Here is a 23,468-nt window from a genome sequence, read left to right as displayed (position 1 = left end):
GGTACCTTTTGTGCACCCTACCTCTTTTTTTCAGTCAGATGGACTCCCCCTTAATTCTCTCTGCTAGTCCCAGGGGTTTGTGAGGATTCTCACTTTCTTTGGATATTTAATTTGAAAGATTGGTTGCCTAGTCTAGGCAACCTTATTTAGATTATGGAAACTTCCTTTTCTGTATCCTAAACGTTTGGAGGGCAAAGGCTTGGGTTTTCACATGTCGACTGGCTGTTATTATTTTTTTCTGGACCTGCTTTATTGTCCAAGGTTTTCTTTGAAGACTTATTTTTGCTGGGGATGAAGTTATGCTTTCTTTTTTTTTTGTTTTGTTTTTGAGGAGATCATGTTTTTGGTCATTTCTTCCCATTAATTATGATGTAACTCACTTGAGGAACGTCATTCACCTTGGGAGTGAACCCTTCTGCCCCAGTCTGAGCATCAGGTTTATCCTCTGTGGTTTCCCCCATCTTGCAGGGAGCTTCACTCCATCTGGTTTAGATTTGGGCATTGATCCTTTAGGTAGTTCTGAGTTGCAGACAGTCTCCAGTCCATTCTCATCAGTCTGTCAGCGGCTTTGGCCTCCCCTTAGTTAGGCTAGGTTCATGTCTTTGCATTTCCCTGCGGCTGCATTTGGTCCAGCAAAGCAGTCCATTCATTTGATTGGGCTGCTGAAATGCAGCGAAAAAGTCCCTTCACCTTTTCAAAAATGCAGCTGCAGGAAAATCGCATGATGTCACACACTGTAGTTTTCAGTGTGTGTAGGGGTGCCATTAAGGGTTAATGGCACCCCCCCCCCACTCCCCCCGTCTACTTAAAAGCAGGGCATTTTTTGTGCAGCCGCCTGTAGGTGCCGGAACATGTGTGATTACATGCCTTCCCACACCCACAATCCTGTGAGCCTAGCCTTAGACTGCTTTTGGATATTTCTGAATTCTTGTATCCCTCAGTGGATAAGAAAAAGGTTTTTGTACCTGCCATAAAATTTTTCTTGTAGTCCATTGACTGTCCATTTGTTTTTGTTTTTGTTTTGAGAGAAAGCAGTGCAAAGTGCCAGAAAAAAAACATAGTGGAGGCATTCTGTGTAGAGGGTTTATACAGGGGCTTACTTACATTTTGTTTCCCCAGTGTCCCAACTTCTTGTAGGTGACGCTATATCCTGACTATTTCTGAATTTCTGTGTACCTTAAAGGACTTACGACTCTTATTTCTGCTTTAGTACATTGAGTAAAATAACAAAATGTCCTCTTTGTTATAGAGAATTTTTCACTTAAATGTCTGTGTTTCTTTTCTCTGCAGATGCAGTTTTTCAGTCCAGCACACTGGATCGAAAAAATCCTATTCCACCGATGAGCCAAGATTTAACAGATGGGGAGATGGTGGAATATCTCATATAAGAAAGACCTATATATTTTCTTTTTTATTTTATTATTATTTTTTTTTTTTTTTTTAACATTTCTGGTATTTTTAGGAAGTTCTGCCCCAAACCTATTTATACGAATTAGGATATTAAGCAGAGAAAATAAAACTGTTAATTTTCTATTTGTAAATGCAGTGTATTCCATTTGTACAGTAATAAAAGGGCCTTGTTCTTTCAGGGTGTTTTTGTAACTTATGGTAAAAAAAAAAGCCTCAAAGAGACATCCCTTACTATATTAAGTATAGCAATGTATAAAGTATAGATTTAGGAAACTGTCACAGAGCTAAACACCTGTCCAGGAAGGACCCACAGGCTCTAACTCACAGGCCGCATACTAATTCTGGGGCAGTTACATCGGCTAAATAGTCAAAATTACTCTGCTTTTGAATTAGTAGACAGGCTTCTGAAACCAGTGTTCTGCATGGTGTCAGAGCAGCATTAATGTCGAAAGATGACACTGCCTACCTTTGCATGGTGACCAAGTAGGATTAGTTGGAAAATAGAATACATTTTTCTCGCAGTAACAGTCTGTTTTGGTAGGTAGAATGGCTGTTGGAGGAAGATTAAACATGTAATTTGTTCTACATAACTACAGCAGACTTAAAAAAAAAAAAAAGAATCACAGGTGTATGTTTTTTGGCAGGGTGGATTCTATCCAAAGTAGTTGGGAGAAGTTCTGGTTGGATGGCAATATAAAGGCTAGAAGCCATGTTCAGAAGCCCAGAATTTGAGGATTTGCAAGTTTAGGAGCAAAACCTGTATTATTGGTTGGACTTGAGGATAAGTACAAAACACAGTACTGCACCTCTGTCATATAAAAATGGTGGTGAGGGCTCCAGACTACGTACTCTTTGGCCTGGTTGTTGTTTTTGGTTAGCATGTACTGGATTTTTACGAGTGGGAGGAAAGTCAGAAATGGTGACTACGTCTCCACCTTGGGGCAGGCTGGCTGACAAGTTGGACCAGTTACAATAAATGGAGAAAATGTTTAATGTACTTTTCTGATTCATAGGATGGGGGCTTAATGAACAATAAGCAAAAGTTTGTGGACACCTGACTATCACACTTGCATGAGCTTGTTGGACATCCTATTTTACAACAATGGCAATTTAATATGGAGTTGCCCTCACCTTCACACCTCTAACAACCTGTAGTTCTCTGGGAAGACTTTCCACAAAACTTTGTGGTGTGCCTGTGGGAATTTGTGCCCATTAAGCCAAAAGAGCAATTGTGAAGCTAGATACTGATGTTAGAGGACCTGGGTCACAGTCCACATTCTGATTCACCCCAAAGGTGTCCAGTGGAGTTGAGTTCAGGGCTTTGCGCAGGCTACTGAAGGGTAATTCCACTTTTGCAGTAAAATTAGGATTATACCTACTTTAAATTTGTCACTGTTTACAATAAATGTTTAAACATTGTAGTTTACCTTTTTTTAGACACTTTTTCCTGGAACTGCCAGCAAGGAAAAATTCTACTTGCACTTTTCTTTGAGGGAAATGGGAAGCCGTGTTTGCCATAATTAACCTTGTCTGCACTGTGGAGGCAGATATCCTCTTATTCATTAGTTGTAAAAGATTAAAATATGTCTTTACAAAGGGTTAAAGGTTTAGGAGCTAGATTTCTCTATTGTATGCTAATGAGAACTGGACTCCTCTTTCCCAGTAGTTGGCCTGGGGATTGGCTAACGCTGAGATATGCTTGCAGTTAGCCATGACACCTTCTCACACTGAACATCAAAAAGGTAAAAAATGTTTTTTTTAACTTAGGTATGCTGTGTGAAAGTGAACACATACCAAATTTGCAGAGGGGGGTTGCCAAATTTGACTGCAAAAGTGGAAATACACTTTATGTTTCTCCACACTAAAACTCCTCCAACTATGTCAACCATGGGCCTGGCTTTGTGCACAATCATGCTTGAACAGGGAAGGGCCTTCTCCAAATGGTTTTCATGAGGTTGGAAGCAGACAGTTGATGCTTTCCTATTCTGAAGCATTTACAGCATTCTGTCTGTACACTGTATAATGTATCCTTAACCACATGCTTCACTGGAAACACCTGAACTCCTTTGGAGGGGTGTCCTCACACGCTTTTCCACACTGTGTTTTCTTTTAAACTGCATTTATCCTCTAGACCAAATGCACTGGTATTATCTGCTTTGGGCAGAGAGCTTTGCTGGGAACCCCATTAGGAAGACCTGACTGCAAGAGTTTATAGCCAGATGCAATAAACGGGTTGTAAGAAATGATGTGGTACAAAGTGTACTCATTTAAGTCTCACAAAATTTCCTCATGCAAATGTCCAGTGTTGAAATGTCAGCCAGTCACAGCCTGATGCAGCATGTGATACGGCTTAATGTAATTTGCATGGATATGCTTTGTTATGCTGCAATTTGTCTGCTTTAGTAGCCTTCATAAACTGGGAGAAATCAATACAACCTAAACTACAAGAAACAAATAGTTATTACATCCTTTATGTGTAGCGTATATCATCAGGCTCCAAAGTAATTGGTGTGAATCTTGTCTGTTAACTGAAGAGAAGGAGCATAGAATGCAATCAATGCTGGTTATTTGGTTATCAAATGCCTTTTTGTGTTGTCAGCTGCATTTGTGTCATCAGAGAGTAAACTGTTGGAGTTGAGGTGTACCTTGTGACTACCTTATGACCATCTACTGACATGCTCAAGGACTTTGTAAAGAAGGCTCTACAAGTTTGTATGGTCAGAATCTGGCAGAAAGAATAACTGAAACTTGCAGTTCCAAAAGTAGCAGCTTGACAAATCTGTTTTGGGCTTCAAGCCCTGTAAATGAAGTCTGGCTATACAAAAACTGGTTCAAAGAGATTGCTGTCAAAGCTTGTTCTTTTTTTCATCTGTTTACAGATACAGTTGTGCTCAAAATAATAGCAGTCCAACATCACTAACCAGATCAATCACTATTTTTGGTATAAATTATATTTCTACATGGTAAATAATTTACTAGTAGGTATAGTAGAGTAATAGAAAACCAACAGATCCAACAGTTATGACATGCATGCTGCTGATTCTGTGCAATTGAATCATTAATTGAAAGGGGTGTGTTCAAAATAATAGCAATGTGAAGTTCAATTAGTGAGGTCATTCAGTCTGTGAAAAAACAGGTGGCCCTTATTTAAGGACGAAGGCAGCAAATGTTGTACATGCTGGATATTAGTGTTTTTCTCCCTGAAAATCTGAGTAAAATAGGTTGTTCCAGACATTGTTCAGAACAGCGTACTTTGATTAAAAAGTTGATTGGAGGGGGGAAAACCTAAAGAAGTGCTGATGGGCTGCTCAGCTAAAATGATCTCAGATGCTTTATAATGGCAACCAAAACCAGAAAGACATGGCAGAAAATGGAAAACTACCATTTAAATGGATCAAAGCATAGCCAAAATGGCAAAGACTCAGCCAATGGCCAGCTCCAGGGTTATCAAAGAAGGTCTCAAGTTACCTGTGAGTACTGTTACAATTAGAAGACATCTGGGTGAAGCCAAGCTATCAGCAAGAAGCCTTTGCTAAGTCCCATTGTTGAAATAAACAACGATTATGATTGGCCTAAAAAGAAAAGGCACAACACTTTGTGGACTGATGAAAGCAAGATTTTTTTCTTTTTGGGTCTAGGGGAGCGCAAACAATTTGTCAGATGACCATCCAACACTGATTTCAAGCCACGTTACACTTTAAAGACAGTGAAGTATGGTGGCGCAAGCATCATGATATGGGGATATTCCTCATACTAGGGTGTTGGGACTATTTATTGCATACCAGGGATCATGGATCAGTTTGAATACATCAGAATACTTGGAGGTCATGTTGCCTTATGCCGAAGAGGAAATGCCCTTGAAATGGGTGTTTTAACAAGACAACGACCCCAAACACACCAGTAAGCGAGCAGCATCTTGGTTCCAGACCAACAAGATTAATGTTATGGAGTGGCCACCTCAATCCCCGAACCTTAATCCAATAGAAAACTTGTGGGGTGACATCAAAAATGCTGTTTCTGAGGTAAAACAAAAAAAATGCAGAGGTTTTGTGGGATGTAGTGCAATCGTCCTGGGCTGGAATACCTGTTCACAGGTGCCAGAAGTTGGTCGACTCCATGCAGCATAGATATGAAGTAGTTTTCAGAAACAGTGGTTATACAACTAAATATTTAGCGATTTCACAGGAAAGCTGAATCTTCAAGAATTTTTCAGTTTATACAGTAAATATGTTTTTAAAGAAAAATGCAGGCACTGCTCTTTTTGAACAGGCTAATATTACTTTTTCTTCACTTTTCTGTAAAGTAGTAACAAATCTGAAACATTTTTCATGTTTTGATTTGGTATAGACTGTGCAGTGTTCCCAATCTATTTGCATGTATAGAAATAAAAGCTATTATAAGGATTTTGAGCTTTACTCACTTTTTTAAACACACTGCTATTATTTTTAACACAACTGTATAATAGGTGTATAGAGCTACTGTGCTGCATGTGTAATTGTAATAGGATTTGGTATGCGTTTAAATCTTCACTTTGTGTTCCTTCCAACCTTTCCTAATTTGACGATGCTTACAGACTCACTAGCAGAGGTCATGACATTCCTATGTCTGGTGTTGAAAATTTGCTGAGCGCATCTACTAATTTTTCCACTTTTTATCCCTGTCCGTGAACAGAGCTAGGCGCAGTGGCTTTATGAAAGGTCTAGACAAATCACCGGAGCTAGATAATCAAGAGCCCAAACAAATTACAGCTGGAGCCTAGTTTTTTCTTTTTTCTACCTGTCCTGTGGTTGACAATGGGGGGACAATGATTCCAGGATCTTAAATGGGGCAGCTGGATTGGACAGACTGTCTTTTGAATGCTACAATGATTTGATGATTTGGTCCCCCCCTTCTTTAAGACCAGCCATAATCAAACACAATTTTGACTAACTTCAGCTGCTACCAATGTGCATTTTTATATAAAAATATATTCCCAAGAACAAAATGACCTCTATTAGAGTTGTTTCATTTGATGTGAGTGGAGATGTTGTTACACGTTATAGTATACACGACACTGCCAAAAGTATTGGGACACCCCTCCAAATCATTATATTCAAGTGTTCCAATCATCTCCATGGCCACAGGTGTAAAATATCAAGCACCTAGGCATGCAGACTGCTTCTACAAACATTTGTGAAATAATGGGTAGCTCTCAGGAGCTCAGTGAATTCAAGCGTGGTACTATGATAGGTTGCCACCTGTGCAATATGTCCATCCATAAAATTTCCTTGCTACTAAATATTCTACTGTCAACTGTTAGTGGTAATATAACAAAGTGGAAGCAACTGGGAACAACAGCAACTCAGCCATGAAGTGGTAGGCCACGTAAAATGACAGAGTGGAGTCAGAGCATGCTGAAGTGCGCAGAAGTCGCCAACTGTCTGCAGAGTCAATAGCTTAAGACCTCCAAACTTAATGTGGCCTTCAGATTAGCACAACCATGCATAGAGAGCTTCATGGAATGGGTTTCAATGGCTGAGCAGCTGCATCCAAACCTTACATCACCAAGTGCAATGCAAAGCGTCGGATGCAGTGGTATAAAGCACGCAACCATTGGACTCTAGAGCAGTGGTGTTGTGTTCTCTGGAGTGATGAATCGTGCTTCTCTGTCTGGCAATCCAGTAGATGTGTCTGGGTTTGGCCAATGCCAGGAGAATGGTACTTGCCTGACTGCATTGTGCCAAGTGTAAAGTATGGTGTGGGGTTGTTTTTCAGGGGTTGGGCTTGGCCCCTTAGTTCCAGTGAAGGGAACTATTAAGGCGTCAGCATACCAAGACATTTTGGACACTTTTATGCTGCCAACTTTGTGAGAACAGATTGGGGATGGCCCCTTCCTGTTCCAACATGACCGCGCACCAGTGCACAAAACGATGTTCATAAAGACATGGATGAGAGAGTTTGGGGTGGAGGAATTTGACTGGCCTGCACAGAGTCCTGACCTCAACCTGATGAATTAGAGCGGAGACTGCGAGCTAGGCCATCTCGTCCGACATCAGCGCCTGACCTCACAAATGCGTTTCTGGTGGAATGGTCAAACATTCCCATAGATGCACTCCTAAACCTTGTGGACAGCCTTCCTAGAAGAGTTGAAGCTGTTATAGCTGCAGAGGGTGGGCCAACTCAATATTGAACCCTACGGACTAAGACTGGGATGCCATTAAAGTTCATATGCATTGTAAAGGTAGGCACCCCAATACTTTTGGCTATATAATGTATGTTAACCCTCACGTTGTAAAACAACCCATGCAGTTTAAAAAAAGAACTAAAAGGCAAAACATTTGAGTATTGATATAAAAGAGGAGGGAAAAAGGTATTTATAATGTGGTTGCATACCCTCGAAGATCTTTATGTAGCTGAGAACATAGAGATGGGGGAGGAGAAACAGCAGCACACTTATCTTACCAGTGAATGGCTGTATGGTGTGAGCAGAGGTCTGATCATTTGGAGGAGAGCAGACAGGGTTCCCAGCACAGCTAAAGAACTGACCATGCTGTGCTTTCATGCCTAGCATAGTCAGTTTTCAATAAGAAAGCAGAGGGCATGGCAGGAACACTAGGGATTTCACATAAAGGAAGCAACACTAGGGATTTCACATAAAGGAAAATAGTTTTTTCATACAAGTACATGGTACAGCAGCCACATATCAGGAAATGCCATGTTGGGTTTACATATCCTTAAATCTCTGTGGCATCAATTTATCTTACACATTTTGAGCCTGCTAAGAACCTCAATAATGTAGTTTTGGATAATACAGTGCAACAGGGAGTCATGAGTTAGCCTCATAATATGTTGCTGAGTCGGTACAAACAGCTGTGTCATAATCATTTTGTACAGTACAAGCAATAAGAAAAAACATAACACATTTTTCTCTGTCGCACTCTGCAGCGGTCATGCTGTTGAAATACACACTTCACCAATTCATACACAATCTAATTTCCTGCAGGTTTTTTTGCAGGTCGTAGAACATTTGGTGGACCAATGGGAAAATTTTGTACACATTTTTTTACTTGGGCTTTAGTTCTTTCACAGTATGTGAATGAAGAAAGGAAAACTTGAGATTTTTGAAGCCTGTGAGTAATAGAAGCTTGTGTGTTCTGTGTTCTAGTGAGTCTGTCAGCATTATCAATATGTCGGTAAAGAGCATTTGACGGACATTTTTATAAAGTTTCTTAAAAAAATAAATAAAAAAAAAATTCTGTGTTGCCCATGGTAACAGTCTTACTAGAATTTTCTAATCCAAACTGGTAGACCGTGCCATACATGTCCCAGTGAAAAAGTATTTTGACAATAACAAAAATGCAAAAACTGCTTCCAACACTCAAAAGCCAGTTTTGCACTATGACCCTTTTAGCTGTGTATTTACCACATCCTCATGTTGGCTGATTAGGGAGAATATTGTGGTGCATTCTGGTGGTTCAGCAATAGGAGGGAAAACAGGAAGGTATCTCTCCACCCATTAATTTCTTTTGTGTGTTGGGAAAGAAAGGGGTGGGGTCGTCTGCATGCCAGCCAAAGATAGCTTGAGTCCAGTTGCTTTGGGCAAGAGATACTATTCTCTGCATTCTATACATTGCCCCCACGAGGTTTCTTTTTAGAAGAGCAGCGTGTGATGGTTGTCTAGAACTGGTAGAATCAGAAGGACATAACTTAGTAGTTTTTTATTCAAAAGAAATACCAATTGAAAGAGCAATAGGAAACCATGTATATACAGTACCTTGCAATTATACCCAAACTGTAATTTAACAACTTTAATATTTTGCTGGGTTCTAAGCTTAGAAATGACAGTTTCCCCCTTAAGAAAGTGTTATTTCAAGTTGATGACTTTGCACTGCCAAATACTGTATTAGCCTCATAGTCCTTTTACTGTTTACTCTCCATTTATTTTATTTGTATCATCCAGTAAAATCGGTTTTATATTTTCTTTCTACAACAGTCAAAGGCATCTACAATATATTGCAGAGCAATATACTGTGGAGCATTGTGACAGACAAACCCATTAATTTAAATGTTTGTATAGTTTTTTAAAGTGCATTTGTTTTATTCCTGTTTACCAAGTAGAACTTGGTAATACGATTTTAGAGTATATACCTTTTTTATAAGTTTTCAGTTCTAAATTCCTTGTGCAGTACATAATGCGTATAAATGTTTGTTATTAAATGTGCCTTTTTCTAGCCATGTATTACAGAATTCCTTTTGAGAGAAGCCTGTAGTTTCTGCCAGTAAGATATCTCTCTTGGTTACATGTAATGGATGCCTTTGGCACTTTTCATTGGCATATTTCACTTTTCAGTTTAAGTCTCACTTTTTTTTTTTTTTACAAAGATCCAAGCATCTTTCCTGCCTTTTCTCCATCACATTGTGTGTGTGTCTTCCGTTGTTTTTGTGGAGCTGACTCATTAGAAAATGAGAAGTATAGTGTTGTTTTTCTGCCAAAACTTGCTTAAGCAGGAAAATGCTGTTGTAGTGCCAATGTTTTTTTTTTTTTTACTGTGGTGTTTGGCTGCTGGCCTCTGATCCGTCTATGTTGCCAGTACCTTGCGTTAAGATGAGAACGACAAGAGGTTTGAATGAAAGCAGGAAACATTTGCTTCCCGGATACTCACTGCAATAGTTCTGATTACATTCTGTCAGGCAGCTGTTGCAATCGATCACGATTTTGGTTATTTGTTATGTAAAACACAATTTCCCTCATTTTGTTAACTAGAGAATAAATACCTATAGAACTGGTAACCCATTTTAAGGAGTGAAAGCCTACCTCCAATAGGCCTATAAACAACCTATTCACTGCTAAGTTTCAAACAAAGGGCATAGTGTTTACTCTGCCATAGTTAAGACTTGGTCATTCATTCGTTTCACTAGAATCAGGTGATTCAAAAAGCAATAGATTATTTTTGTGCTTGGTTCCAAAAGTAAGTGATTTCTTTTTTTTTCTTGTTTAAATGAAGATTTACTATGCAGTGAAGAATTACAGTTATATCAAGTCAGTGGAAAAAGGTGTAAATAACACCTCCATTACTACCTTCCACCATTTTAGAAGAGGTTGGTTTATTTCCAGAATCTATCAGCTCTGGGCATCACATTTCCAGAATGTATTGGGCTTTCCTACTTAATAGGAGATCTGGAGTCTCCTTAGGGCTTGGTTACATTAGGAATATGTTGGGTACACATGTTGCATTCAGCAGTCCTAATAAAATGCACATACTTAGCAAAATCTGTTGTTTTAAACTTGTAGCGATAGCATAAACATGTTTAATTGAAGTGAATTGGAACAGGCTTATTTCCATGCAGATATTTTGGCTGACCAGCCTAGGCATGTTTCAGCACAAAAAGTCACCGTTAGGTTGTGGCCATTGTAAGGTTGTAGTTTAGGGCTATTTGATCCTGTTTAATAAAGAGCACTAAGATCACACCTAATATTATGGATTGTACTTTATGAATCTTAATGTGATTGTATGATCCACATTCAACCAGTTTTTCCTCCTATCTCATGCGTCCTGTAGTAACGTAAAAGCTGGCATGATAAACTGCTCTGTCTGGTGGTTCACACCTCTGGAAGTGTAGAATGTCCGCCGTGGCTAGAGAGCAGTCACTTGCTGGCGTTCAAAACCCCATAAAGGTACATTTAGCGCCATTTCTATTGTGGGGCTGGTAGTCTATTGTAATGGTCACAGAGTCAAACCATTTTTTTAAATAAGACCATGAGAATTAGAGTTGGAATTAGAGTTGGAAGTTAAAGTGGTTCTAAAGACAGAAGGATTTTTTTTTACTTTAACGCGTTCTATGCATTAAGGTAAAAAAACCTTCTTGGTTTAGCTCCTCCCTCAGCCCCCCTCCCTTATACTTACCTGAGCACCATCTCTCTCCAACAATGTGCATGAGGGCCACGGCTCTCCTGGGTCTCTTTCCTCATTGGCTCTCACAGCAGCAGGAGCCATTCTATGCATTAAGGTAAAAAACCTGGGTGTAGCTCCTCCCTCAGCCTCCCCTTATACTTACCTGAGCACCATCTCGCTCCAACAATGTGAATGAGGGCCACAGCTCTCCTGGGTCTCTTTCCTCATTGGCTCACACAGCAGCAGGAGCCAATGAGGAGAGAGTGGGGGGCAGGGCCGAGCCACTGTGTCCGTGTGTGTGTGAGAGAGAAAATAAACAGCATCCATTGCATTACATGGACCAGTTAATTATAAAGTGGTTTTTTTTCTTTGGTTTGTTGGGTTTTTTTTGTTATTACAACCTTTTTATAATCACTTTAATGCGTTTAGGTTGATGGTTAGGGAGACAAAACAATGAATATGGTTAGATTTGGCATCAAAGAAATGAGGATTGCAATAGAAGTTGAGGAGTAGGATTAGGGTAAATTTTTATTTTCTTGGTATGATTTATTGCCATATTTAAACATAATTTGTTATAAACCTCTGTGCCAAATGTATGTTGGGGAGGAAAATTTACTTATATTTAGTTTATTGCTGTCACAACGTGATGTGATGGTGTAGTTTTCTCCACAGAAATTTAGGTGCAAAAGTATCCAAGGAACTGAATATCAATATGCTTACAGTAGTAGTGGTACCCTCCATAACACATGTAAAATGCATTCAAAGCATGTCTAAAACCATTCTGTAGTAACTTATAGTAAAACTGCACCAAATCAATGTGAACATAGACTGACGGCATGGATTAGAGCAGTTAGCTGGCGGGACAAGTCTCTTATCTTACTATGTTCTTCCTATCTGGTATTAGTGTTATTTTGCCTAAATGTGTCTGTGGAGAGAGAAGATTTTCAGTATGTTAGAATTTATTTTTGGTAATGCAAAACAAATTTGAAAATAATGCTTTGTTCCAGAGATGGAACAAATCTTGATTCCTAATTACTATCGTAACTTTAAAAAAAAAAAAGCATATCAGAAAGCACTAGGGATGGAGTAAGGCCTGCTAAAAGCATTCTAGAAACAGCACTTTCCAAATTACATATTTTACATTACACATCTTTACCAAATTGATGGATTTATAACACAACCTATCAGTGTAAATGCTATCTTTTGAACCAGTACGGAAAGAGAACACAGTGTGATGGAACAGACCTTTGGGTAACAGGTTACCAAGAAAAAGTATTTAGATTCTGGTTTAAACAAAAACTTACTTTAGGAGTTCAGATATCACATTTGGGCTTATTAAATATGGTTAATAAAGATGGTCATGATGGAGAAAGTCTAAATGCTAAACAGGCAAACAGCAATCATCGAAAACATGACAGATGCACCAACCCTTCTTCATCCTGTGAAAACTAACAAAAAGTATGCTTTTCCTGCCTAAAATTGTTCTTCACTTACACATGTCAAACATAGAGGGTGGTCAGCTATTCAAGTATTTAACACGTATGCTTTTCTTTGATTGCGACAGTAACGATCATGAACCCAACAACTACCCAATTTTACCTTTCCTCCAGAGCACTGAAAGCACAGTACCACTTGTTACAATGTAGCTGCCACTTGCCACATGTATTTTTTTTTTTCTCTTTTAGTATAGTAGGGGAGAACTAAAAACTCAATCAGCTTTTTATTTCTACCTGCCCAATGGAGAATTTGCCTATCTTCCTGTCTGTGACAATATTTGCACTGGGATAGGAAGTGAGGGGAGATCTCACTAACAGGGCAACAGACGGCAAAAAAACCTAACCAAGGATCTATTCATTCCTTACACTATTCAATAAAAAGTTATGATTGGTGATGCATCTTAAAAGTTTTCTGGACAGAAATGAAGCCCTGCATATAAAAAGCACACAACAAAATGTCTCAGACTGTGATCCCCAATCCTTTACATATATACTGTATTATATATTACATATATAAATGTTAAGCATTCCTCTGTAGTAACAAAAACAAATGGTTGAATTAGGCTTGCCATTCTTTAATCCACTCCCAGCACATTCCTTACCTTTTTATATTCCCCCTCCCCCACCAGGTTAAATATCTTCACATACCAACAACCTTTTTAGGAAAAAGGCAAAGCTGTAACCAAGCAAAATTTGTCTTCACTGAAATGACCCCTGTAAAGTGAAATCTGATTGGTTGTCTTAAGATACTGTACTTAACTTGTGGTTCTATGTGCTGCCTTAAGTTCTTCTGTGTTCACGTTAACTCCCTAAAGTTACAGAGCCATGTACAGCACACCTTAGGCAGGCCATACAATACACTTTTTTTTTTTTTTTTCTTTTTCATTCAACCAGCGGGTTGAATGCAAAAAAAAAAAATTGCAGATTCCCACATCCACCACACATTCAAGGGGGATGGGGGAATCACTCCTGCTGTGCTATTGTGTTCTTAGAGGGGGAAGCCTTCCCCAGCCGTGAACAAAATAAGTGTTGACAGCTATAGCCAGTGGCACTCAACGTTCTGTACAATCACCATGTTGGGTGATAGATCAACTTCTGTACCACCAGGATGGCCCTACATGAATCGAAATTTGGCCAGTCCCCACATAACCGGCTAAATTTTGATCCATGTATGGCTGGCTTTAGGATGTCTGAGCACACAGTCCGATACAGAGTTAGAGAATTTCCTGATAATCATGGAACCTAGGAACAATAATATGCAAATAGCAACTACAATTCATGTGTGCGTGCATGCTTAGTCCTCTTCTGTGCCATGCTTGTGATAAACAGCCTAACTGATCAATAGCAGGAGAATTGACAGTGTTGGGCCAAATGCAGCTTTAAGAGCTAGAGTAGCTAGCTACTTGATTATTGGAGCTCCCTGAGCTTTAGGGTTCTGGGAGGGTATGTGACCATGCATGCAAAGATATCTGGGTGTCTACTCAGCATGGCTGCCTGCAGTTTTGGAAGTATAAAAAAAAAACGGCTTGCTTTTAAAGGCAGAGCGTCTGTTCCAGTGCATACATTATACTATACCAGTTCAATTTTTTTTTACTCTAGTTAAATTTTAATCGGCCTGTGATTTTGTGTTAACATAAAATGTCCATTTCATGGAATTACCGGTTCACTACCACTTTGCCTTTCTGCAAGGAATGTAATATATGTTCATTTTCTGTAATTAAAATTAAGGTTAGTGCAAAAACAGTGGATGATCAATAGAATTTACCTGTTCATTTTTAAATGATGATCGATGCATTTGCTGGGCAAAAGTTTTTTGTGTTTTTTTTAAACTTTTATTTTGTATAGAATGTTCTTAAAATGTTTTGTAACAAAATGAGTATTTTTGCACTATTATGTTTATGTTGCTATGCTATTAAACTGGAAAATAAAAGAAAGCCATTTGATCCATTAAGGTTTGTGTGGGGTTTTTTTTATGTCCTCCTAAAACAAAAGTTTGTGTTTTTGGTCAGTTATATTTCTTTCTGTTATAGTTAAATATGTTCTGAACTGATGTATCTAATTTTCATTTTGCTTCTTTGTTTTGTTTGTACAAAATGTGGATTTTGAAATATTTATTTATTGCATGGTACTTCCATGACACTTTTTTTTTTTTTGTCAGAAAAAAGTTTTATTAGAACTTGTTCAAGGATACAGGTTCCAGAAGCGCCCCCAATACAGTGTCAACGTACACTGCACATTTAGTAAGGTATTGAAAACGGCTCTCATCAAGGCCACAACTAGACATGAATTGTCATTTATAGAAATCATACATCTCTGCCCAACAGTCAAAAGCAACAGTAATAGCAGGGGCGTGTTTGTAAGGCACATAGTGAAATCAGATACTGAAGGGACAACCAGCCTCTAGCAGGCCCCCATCCGCACCCAGAGCCTAACTGAGAATCTTATCAATGACCAAATCTACTGGGGCTAAGCCTGGTACATCCAGCCTGCTTTCCCACACTCTTTCAAATTTGGAGGAACAGCCACGTTGCTGGTAGATTAACTTTTCATATCCAAGGGTAGTACCTCTATGGACAATCCATTCCTTAAGTGATGGAGAAGAAACACTTTTCCAGTGAGAAAGTTTTGCATGCTTGAAGCAATGCTCTGGAAATGGCTTTTTTGACAAAAGCCAGCAATATGATATCATCTAGGACACCTGGGGTCAGAGGGGATATCTGTCTGAAATACCTTGTTAACCGTGGCAAGAACAGACATCCAGTATCTGCATTTTGGGACATCTCCACAGCATGCGCATTAGATGCCCGTGGTCCCTATTGCATTTAGGGCAGATCGGGTCCAGCAGGAGACCCATTTTGAACAATTTTACCAGGGTGTAATGCACACGCAATAAAAGATACAATTGCGAAAGGTGCTGGAAGGCGCTAATGGAACTGGTGTAAACCGCCTCCAATGCATTTTCCCACTGTTCTCCGGGCAAATCCCCACATAGTTTGCCCATAGGTCTGCAGCTCTACAAGGATACGCCTCCAAGTATAGGTTCAACAGAGATGATTCCATCTAGAAAAAAGGCCTTTTTTCACTGTGTTGTAGGTCAAATTTGGAAGTAGAGGAAAGGGAGAAGTCAGGGGGCAACCCCTGCTCCTGTGTCGCATAGGACAACTGCAAAAAGTAAAAATATATGGATTGTGGTAAAGGGTATATAGACTGCAACAAAGAAAATAGTAACAATTTTCCATCTCTAAATATGTGTTCCATATATGTGACGCAATATGCCCGCAATTTAAAGCCAGCGGTCAGTTTTGCAAGTTCCGGAAACAAGAAGTTATTCAAGATAGGACAACATTTTGGAAGCCCATCACCACCTGTAGCTGCTTGACTTTACCCCATATAATTTACATTAGCCTGTACATGGGAAATAAATGGTTAGGTTTAGCAAAAAGGTGAACTTCCAAACCCTCTGGGAGCGAGGAGAAGTTAGTATGATAAAGCATGATCAAAAGAATCCTGAGATTCAGCAACTAGTTCTCCTGTCATCATGCTCTCCCACAAATGCTGCAATTGAGGAGCCAAGTAGTATACCCACAGGTTCGGAAATGCAATTCCCTGGGTTTCTGTAACTGTTCTAGGTGAATCCTAGGTGCTCCATATCTTCATAGTAGTTGGCGGAAAATGGAGTTGACTGATCTAAAACGTTTGTGTCAGGACCGTGGGAGTATTATGAAGGAAGTACAACAATTGGGGGATCAAGATCATTCTCACCAGGTTAGCGCTACCAACTATGGAGAGCCAAAGCTTTAGCCAAAGTTTTACCTTATCCCTAAATTGGGTAAGCAGCGGGAGTATGTTCAATTGGGACTAGTCAGTTAACACGGTGATATTGCCACTCCTAAATATTGGAAGGACTTCACTACTGGGACTGGGCAAAAGGTGGTTAAATCAGGATTAACTATTCCGTCTAAAGGTAGTAATGTAAACTTGGATCAATTGATGGTTAAGCCAGAGTAGGTGCCGAAGTCCATGATCCATCTCCATTACCGCTCCCAGAGAAGCATTTGTGTCCTCCAGCAGTACCAACATATCATCTGTATAAAGCGTCACTTTCTCATGCAGCATGCCATACTGCAAGCCAACTATCTCCTCTGAGGCACAGATGCGGGCTGCCGAAGGCTCAATGGCTAGGGTGGACAACAGGAGTAAAAGTGGGCACCCCTGCTGCGTGCCCCTGCCCAAGTGAAAAAAGGAATAAACAACCCCGCCCAGCAGGACCGGTGCATGGTACAGCCACACACAGGATATAAATCTTCCTCTGAATCCAAAGCAGTTTAATACAGCCCATAAATATCTCAATTTGATGCTGTCAAACGCCTTGTTAGTGTCAAGCAACAATAGGGCCAGAGATCCAGAATTCTCAGCAGGTGTCTGCATATTAAGAAAAACCTGGTTCAGGTTAATGACTTCCATGACACTTTCATAGGCTTCCTAATGAGAAAGACTGCCTGTGCATTTGATGGGATTCAATTATTAAAAGAGTTGAGAAATTTTACTTAAAAGTGCTTTCACATTGGGCACAGGTAAACCGAATTGTGCCTGAGTTTGATTGTCCTCACAACCCTTGCCCACACCGTGGGCTATAAGAAAGTGTTCCCAGGCACACTTCCAGTGGGGAAAACAATTATTTGATTCCTTGCAGATTTTGTAACTTTGCCCACTTACAAAGACATTAAGGGTCTATAATTTTTTTCATAGGTGTATTTTAAATGATCGCGACAGATTATCAATCAAAAATCCAGTACAACCACATGATACAAATGTTATAAATTGAGTTGCAGTTCAGTGAGCAAAATAAGTATTTGATCCCCAAGCAAAACAAGAGTTAGTACTTATCGGAGAAATCCCTTGTTGGCAAGCACAGAGGTAAGTTGTTTCTTGTAGTTTGTTACAAGGTTTGCACACATCTCAGGAGAGATTTTGGTCCACTCTTCTTTGCAGATCTTCTCTTAATCCTTAAGGTTTCATGGCTGTTGTTTGGCAACTCAAAGTTTCAGCTCCCTCCATAAATTTTCTATAGGATTAGGGTCTGGAGACTGGTTAGGCCACTCCATGACCTTAATGTGCTTCTTCTTGAGTCACTCCTTTGTTGCCTTGGCGGTATCTTTTGGGCCATTGTCCTGCTGGAAGATCCATCCATGACCCATCTTCAGTGATCTGACTGAGAGAAGAAGGCTCTCATCCAAGAGAGTCAGCTCAGCCATCTGACTACCCGGTCAATGACTCTTGCCTGCTCTCCATCAGTCCAGGTTTCTTGAGTACTTAAGGCCTTTCCTTTTACCTTGAGCCCTCAGTGGTGCCATGGAAATCACAGTTCAGTTTTGTTATCACCTTCTGCCAATGATAATTTTTTTCTCTGTATCAGAGCTGAGCAAACTGTTGGCGCTATATAAATGCTGTGTAATAATAATAATAATAATTACTAATCTTCACTGGCAAGCACAGGTGTAAATGCAGGCTGAATCTTCACCTGCAAAAATTTAGAAAAAGGTGGACCTAAAATACCCATCTACTTATAACAAAAATGTTGCAGAATAAGGGCCCTTTCATATGAGTGTTCAATCTCAATCTAGGTTTCAGGTTTTCCGATGGATCTAGACTGAACCACAATGTATGTCTATGGGTTGGTGGATAAAACTACTGTAAGTCCAGTTACATTTGCTTTCATCTAAGTACACTTCCTGTATGTCTGCAGAAAAGGTTTGTATTCTTTTCTGTTTTTCTAGACACAAAGGGATGTAAAGGATTGTTGTCCATTTTGTTTACCTCTGTTTTTAGGCAAGAAACATAGAAAAATATTTTTTTGTTCATGCTTTCGCTCATCTATAACTATTTTCTTCAGCAACAAAAAGAAAAAAGCAGAGTTGAAAAACGGATATATACTGATGTAAAACTGAACTGAAGATGAATGTGCAAACTGATAATGAGGATTCAGCTTTAATTTATTTTTTTTTCTTTGGTAAATCACTTTTCAAGATAAAACTGATGACGTTTGTGTGTAGGCAGGCAAGCAGCTTGTTATGGGGGCATTTGTGCAGACTTGGTCCCATCCGGGCTCTGTGTGTCCTTTGGCATACATAGCGCGTTTTTCCTCTGTTCTCTCACAGGCTGTGATTCGCAGCAGCAGGAACCAATGCCTCCATGTCCAATGAGAAGAGAGAGTTGCTGCTCTCAGGCATAACATTACATCAAGATGAGGCTCAAGCAAGGATGGGGAGAACTGAACACAGAAGGTTTTTTTACCTTAATGCAGAGAATGCATTAAGGCAGGGATATTTTATTCAAAATCACAAAGAGCCAGTCAGTAAAATTCTCTTTCAGCAGAGGTTCAAATAACATGTTTAATTCTTAATGGCACCTCTGTGCATTGGCAAACGCAGCACGATTTTGAAAGTGCCAAACGCATGGTGCCACAGTACCATGCAGCTTGGTGCGGAACAATTTAAAAAAAGGGGCATGGACTTCTTTCCCTGCGTTTCTGCGTATAAGGCAACCCACTGAAAAAAAAATGGGCAGCTTACACACAATACACAATTATTGGAACCTAGCCTCAGATCCTCTACACCACACACCTGTTGTTACGTCCGTGTTCTCATCCCCCCTGCGCATCATCCCTCCCTTCCCATTATACTCCTGAGTCCCCCTTCACATTATTGTACTTAGCCCCCATTTATATCACCTCCCTATTTTAAATTGCAGTTCCCAGCCCCCTTCATATCACTCCCCCTAACATTCCTATCCATACCCCTTTATAGAACCCCCTCCTTCACATCGCAATCCTCATCCCCCTTCATATTCCTGTCCTCATCCCCTTTATAGACCCTCACTTCACACTGCAGTCCTCAGTACTTCTTCACATTCCTGTCCTCATCCCCTTTATAGAACCCGCCCCATCACACTGCAGTCCGCAGTCCCTCTTCAGATTCCTGTTCTTACCCCTTTTATAGAACCCCCTTCACAACCCTGTCCTTACCCCTTTTATAGAACCCCCTTCACATTCCTGTCTTTACCCCTTTTATAGAACCCCCAAGCTCTGCAAAGAAGACAGTGCTAGAGGCAGGTTGAGGGAAAGAACCAAATGTGAAATGGTGTGATCGTCGCTTTTCCAGATGGGACATTGACTCGGTCCGGATCCAGACCGTGGTCTGCCATTTAGTGATGCCTGCATTATGGTAAAAAAAAAACCTTCTGTCTTTACAACCACTTTAATATGTAGTGCAAAAATATCATAGCACTGAGAGAATGTTTGTACCTTGCTACACAGAGTTACCTATTATCCCAAGGGCTCTGTACTCTTTGGCAATCTGAAGAAAAAAATTGTTTGAGGAGATTGTAATTTGGGAATCAATTACATTTGGGTTTGGAATCCATAATGGATTCTAATGTGCTAAACAGGGTCCTCAAGGCAGCAGAAGTTGATATATTAGGCACTGACTGCCATGTTAGCTCCTTGTAGCTCTTACTAAATCCAGCAGTTTATTATTTGAGCCAGTTTGACGTAGCAATTTATTTTCTCTAAACAATATCGTCAGATCCTGGTGATCCCTGGAAAACAGGATACAGAATAATCATTTACCAATTTAGAATTTAAAGATTACACTTGTTCATTACCATGAATCCCTTTAAGGCCCAAAGTCCTTTGGGTGGAACTGATACAAATTAGAGGTAGACTATTTGCATGTTTTATTTTTTCACAGTCTCGAGTTTCCTCCTTGAAGTAGCGGGGAGGTAGGGGAAAAGAATATCTTGAACACTTGTATATGCCAACAATAGGAACGGACACACCATTCACAGCTTATATCTGGTAACCAAATAGAACTGGATACTGGTTACAGGAAATGTGGTCTGCAATTTCTGGAAAAGCCATTTGGGATGATTTTCTAAAACTGGAGAGTGCTAAATCTGGTGCAGCTCTATATAGAAACCACAGAGCTTCCAAGTTTTGTTTGTCAAAGCTTAGCTGAATGAGCTGAGGTTAGAGGCTGATTGGCTACCATGCACAACTGCACCAGATTTTGCACTCTCTAGGTTTATTAAATCAATCCCATTGTGCTTTGTTGCACCTTCTTCATTTCTGATTGCCTCTATTGTTAGATTGATTTGTATGCTGAGATTGTGTCATACAGTCCTGGTGTGTGTGATAGACTTCATAAACTATGGGATTGATTCACTAAGGAAAATTGACTGTTAACTTTGCAAACAGAACTATCCTCAGAGCTTACTGAAAGAGGTGAAGTTCTGCTGACTTCTATCATCCAATCACAGTGAAATTTCTTTCCATTACCAAAGCTCTGGGGAATGTTCCCATTGAAAAGTACAATTTCCCTTGCAAAATGAAAAGTCTTTTTGCCTTTATTAAATCAACCCCTATGTCTGTAGGATGAACATTAGAAGCCTGAGCCATACTAGATTACCTCTTATCTGTCCCTTACATCACCATCTCTTCCTGTTCTAAGACATTTTCCAAAATTCCCTACAGCACAGTCCTTCTAAAGGCCCTTCCACTGCTCTTCAAATGCTTTCCAGCTGACAGACAAATGCTCCCAAAGTTTTTATCAGGCAGGGCCATATAATTGTATTGTGCCCTTACAGACTACTGGGCAACCTACCACACACCAATTTTCTGCTTCTTAAATCCTTAACCCTGAAGGTTTGTGTGAATAATAGAAATTGTTTATATTGTTTATATTTGCAGTTACAATGGTAGTTTGCAAGAAAAAAAGCTAGCTTTAATAGTGCTTTAACTGTTGCTTTTACTCTGTGTTGCCTCCTTCTAGATGTGCATCTTAAATCTTGTGACAAGAGAACCAGTTTATAGAAACATGCAAGGTCTCATATCCACTTGCGGACCAGCGATGTACCCAAACCTCACTGGATTTCAAGTGGTCATACTGCTAACTAGCTGCTGAATTGCTTTTACAAACAGTGGGAAGGGACTTACCCCCTCCCACGGCTTTATTGGTCTGTTCTGTCCCACCAAGACACCGATCGACAAGCCGATGCTTCCACTGGCTGATCATAGAGGTCAACAAAAACCGAAACAGCTCTGTTTGCCACTATGATATAGAGAAGCGGAAGCAATGAGCATACATCACTTTCGATTTAACTGGATGTAAACGACGCCATTTTATAAAATGAAAAGCATTTGATCACACTGATCTTGGTGTGATCAAATGCTTTTAAGCCCCCAGTCACATTGGGTGCAATTTGGCATGCGATTTGCATGCCAGGTGACTTGAAAATCGTATGCCAAGTTGCACCCTATTGTCCACTATTAGACCAAGTCGTAAATAGCACCAATTTCAATGCATGTACTACTTTTGTTGCGATTTGCATAGACATCTGTGTCAGATGTCTTGCAAATCGTAAGGAAATCGGCAGGTCAGCCGAATTTGAAATCGTGCGACTTCACTGTAAGTCACACGATTTAAAAAATGGGGTTTGATGTGACCAGGGTGTAAGGGCAGAGGAGGGATCTAAGGACTTACAGACCCCAGATCTCTTCATAAAGAGTACCTGTCACATGTCTATTGCACTTACAAGGGATGTTTACATTCCTTGTGACAGCAATAAAAGTGATTGAAAAAAAAAATATTAAAGCGACATTGTAAAAATAAATGATTAAAAAAAATGAAAGTGCCCCCCGTGCTCGTGCACAAATGAAAACACACACGACGGTCTTGCATACACATAAACAGCAATCGTCCCTTACACCAGACCTTCTGTGGAAATCTAAAGTGACAACCTGTAAAGGCTTTTAAAGTGTTCTCTATGGATAGTAACATTTATGCTGTTTGTTGCAGTTGCATGGGCATGTGCAATTTAAAGTGTGACATAATTGGTATCTATTTGCATGGAGTAACATCCTCTTTTATATTTTACCAAAAATGGGTTATGTATTGTGTTTTTTTTTACATTAAAAAACTGCTGTGCAAATACCGTGTGACACCAATTTTTTCTCTAGCGCCTCTGCTTTAAAAAAAATATATAATGTTTGGGGATTCTAAGAAATTTTCTACCAAAAAATACTGATTGTTACAATTAGGCCCCATGTACACGGGACATTTCTGAATGATGGAAACTGACTGCTGGAAAACGTAGGTTAAAAAACGTCTGTTTAGCCGTGTTTGCATAACGCGTTTATGCACGTTTATGCGCGTGTGCGCTTAGAAGCGGTTTTTAAAGATACGCACAGGAGAACCTCCCAAATGCCCAGAATGCACTGAAAAGTGGTAAATTATTAACTATTTCAGACTGTTTCAGAGAAATACACACAGTAGAAGAGAGACAGCAGTATGTGTTAAGATAATTAAGTGTGAGTTGCTCATTAACGTTTCTTTTGTTTCCAAGGGTGGGAAGGTGTCTGTTGGAGTGAGTCATTAAGGCCACCTGGCAGGGGGTCTTCCTGAGGAATTTGAGGTGTGAATGGGCATTAACATATATTTTGTTTCCAAGGGTGGGAGAGGCCTGAGGTGTGAATTGGTCCTTACAATGTGTAACAAGCTTGGTAGGAACATCCTGTGTTCAGTGTTTTGACCATCTGAGCACCTTGAAAACTCTTTGCATGCATTTTTCATGATGAAAAAAGGCTCTGGACACCATTGGGAACTGGAAGGGTTAAAAAAAAATTTAAACTGCA

General features: G+C 39.8%; 1 protein-coding gene across 1 annotated transcript in view; it reads left to right on the top strand.

Moving 5' to 3' along the window:
• Window positions 1-14,729, top strand: part of AMOT (angiomotin) — a 113,099-nt gene extending 98,370 nt beyond the window's left edge. Inside the window, exon 13 of the mRNA XM_089652495.1 lies at window positions 1,291-14,729. Coding sequence (XP_089508621.1) covers window positions 1,291-1,388 — 98 coding nt within the window. The 3' untranslated portion in view covers window positions 1,389-14,729. The remainder of the gene's footprint in view (window positions 1-1,290) is intronic.
• The last annotated feature ends 8,739 nt before the right edge of the window (window positions 14,730-23,468 follow it).

The sequence above is a fragment of the Staurois parvus genome, unplaced genomic scaffold (genome assembly GCF_062004578.1).
Source record: "Staurois parvus isolate SC_StPar_1 unplaced genomic scaffold, SC_StPar_1.0 ptg000684l, whole genome shotgun sequence".
NCBI classification, from domain to species: domain Eukaryota; kingdom Metazoa; phylum Chordata; class Amphibia; order Anura; family Ranidae; genus Staurois; species Staurois parvus.
The sequence above is the reverse complement of the archived record's forward strand: the minus strand, read 5'-3'. Positions and strand labels throughout refer to the sequence as shown.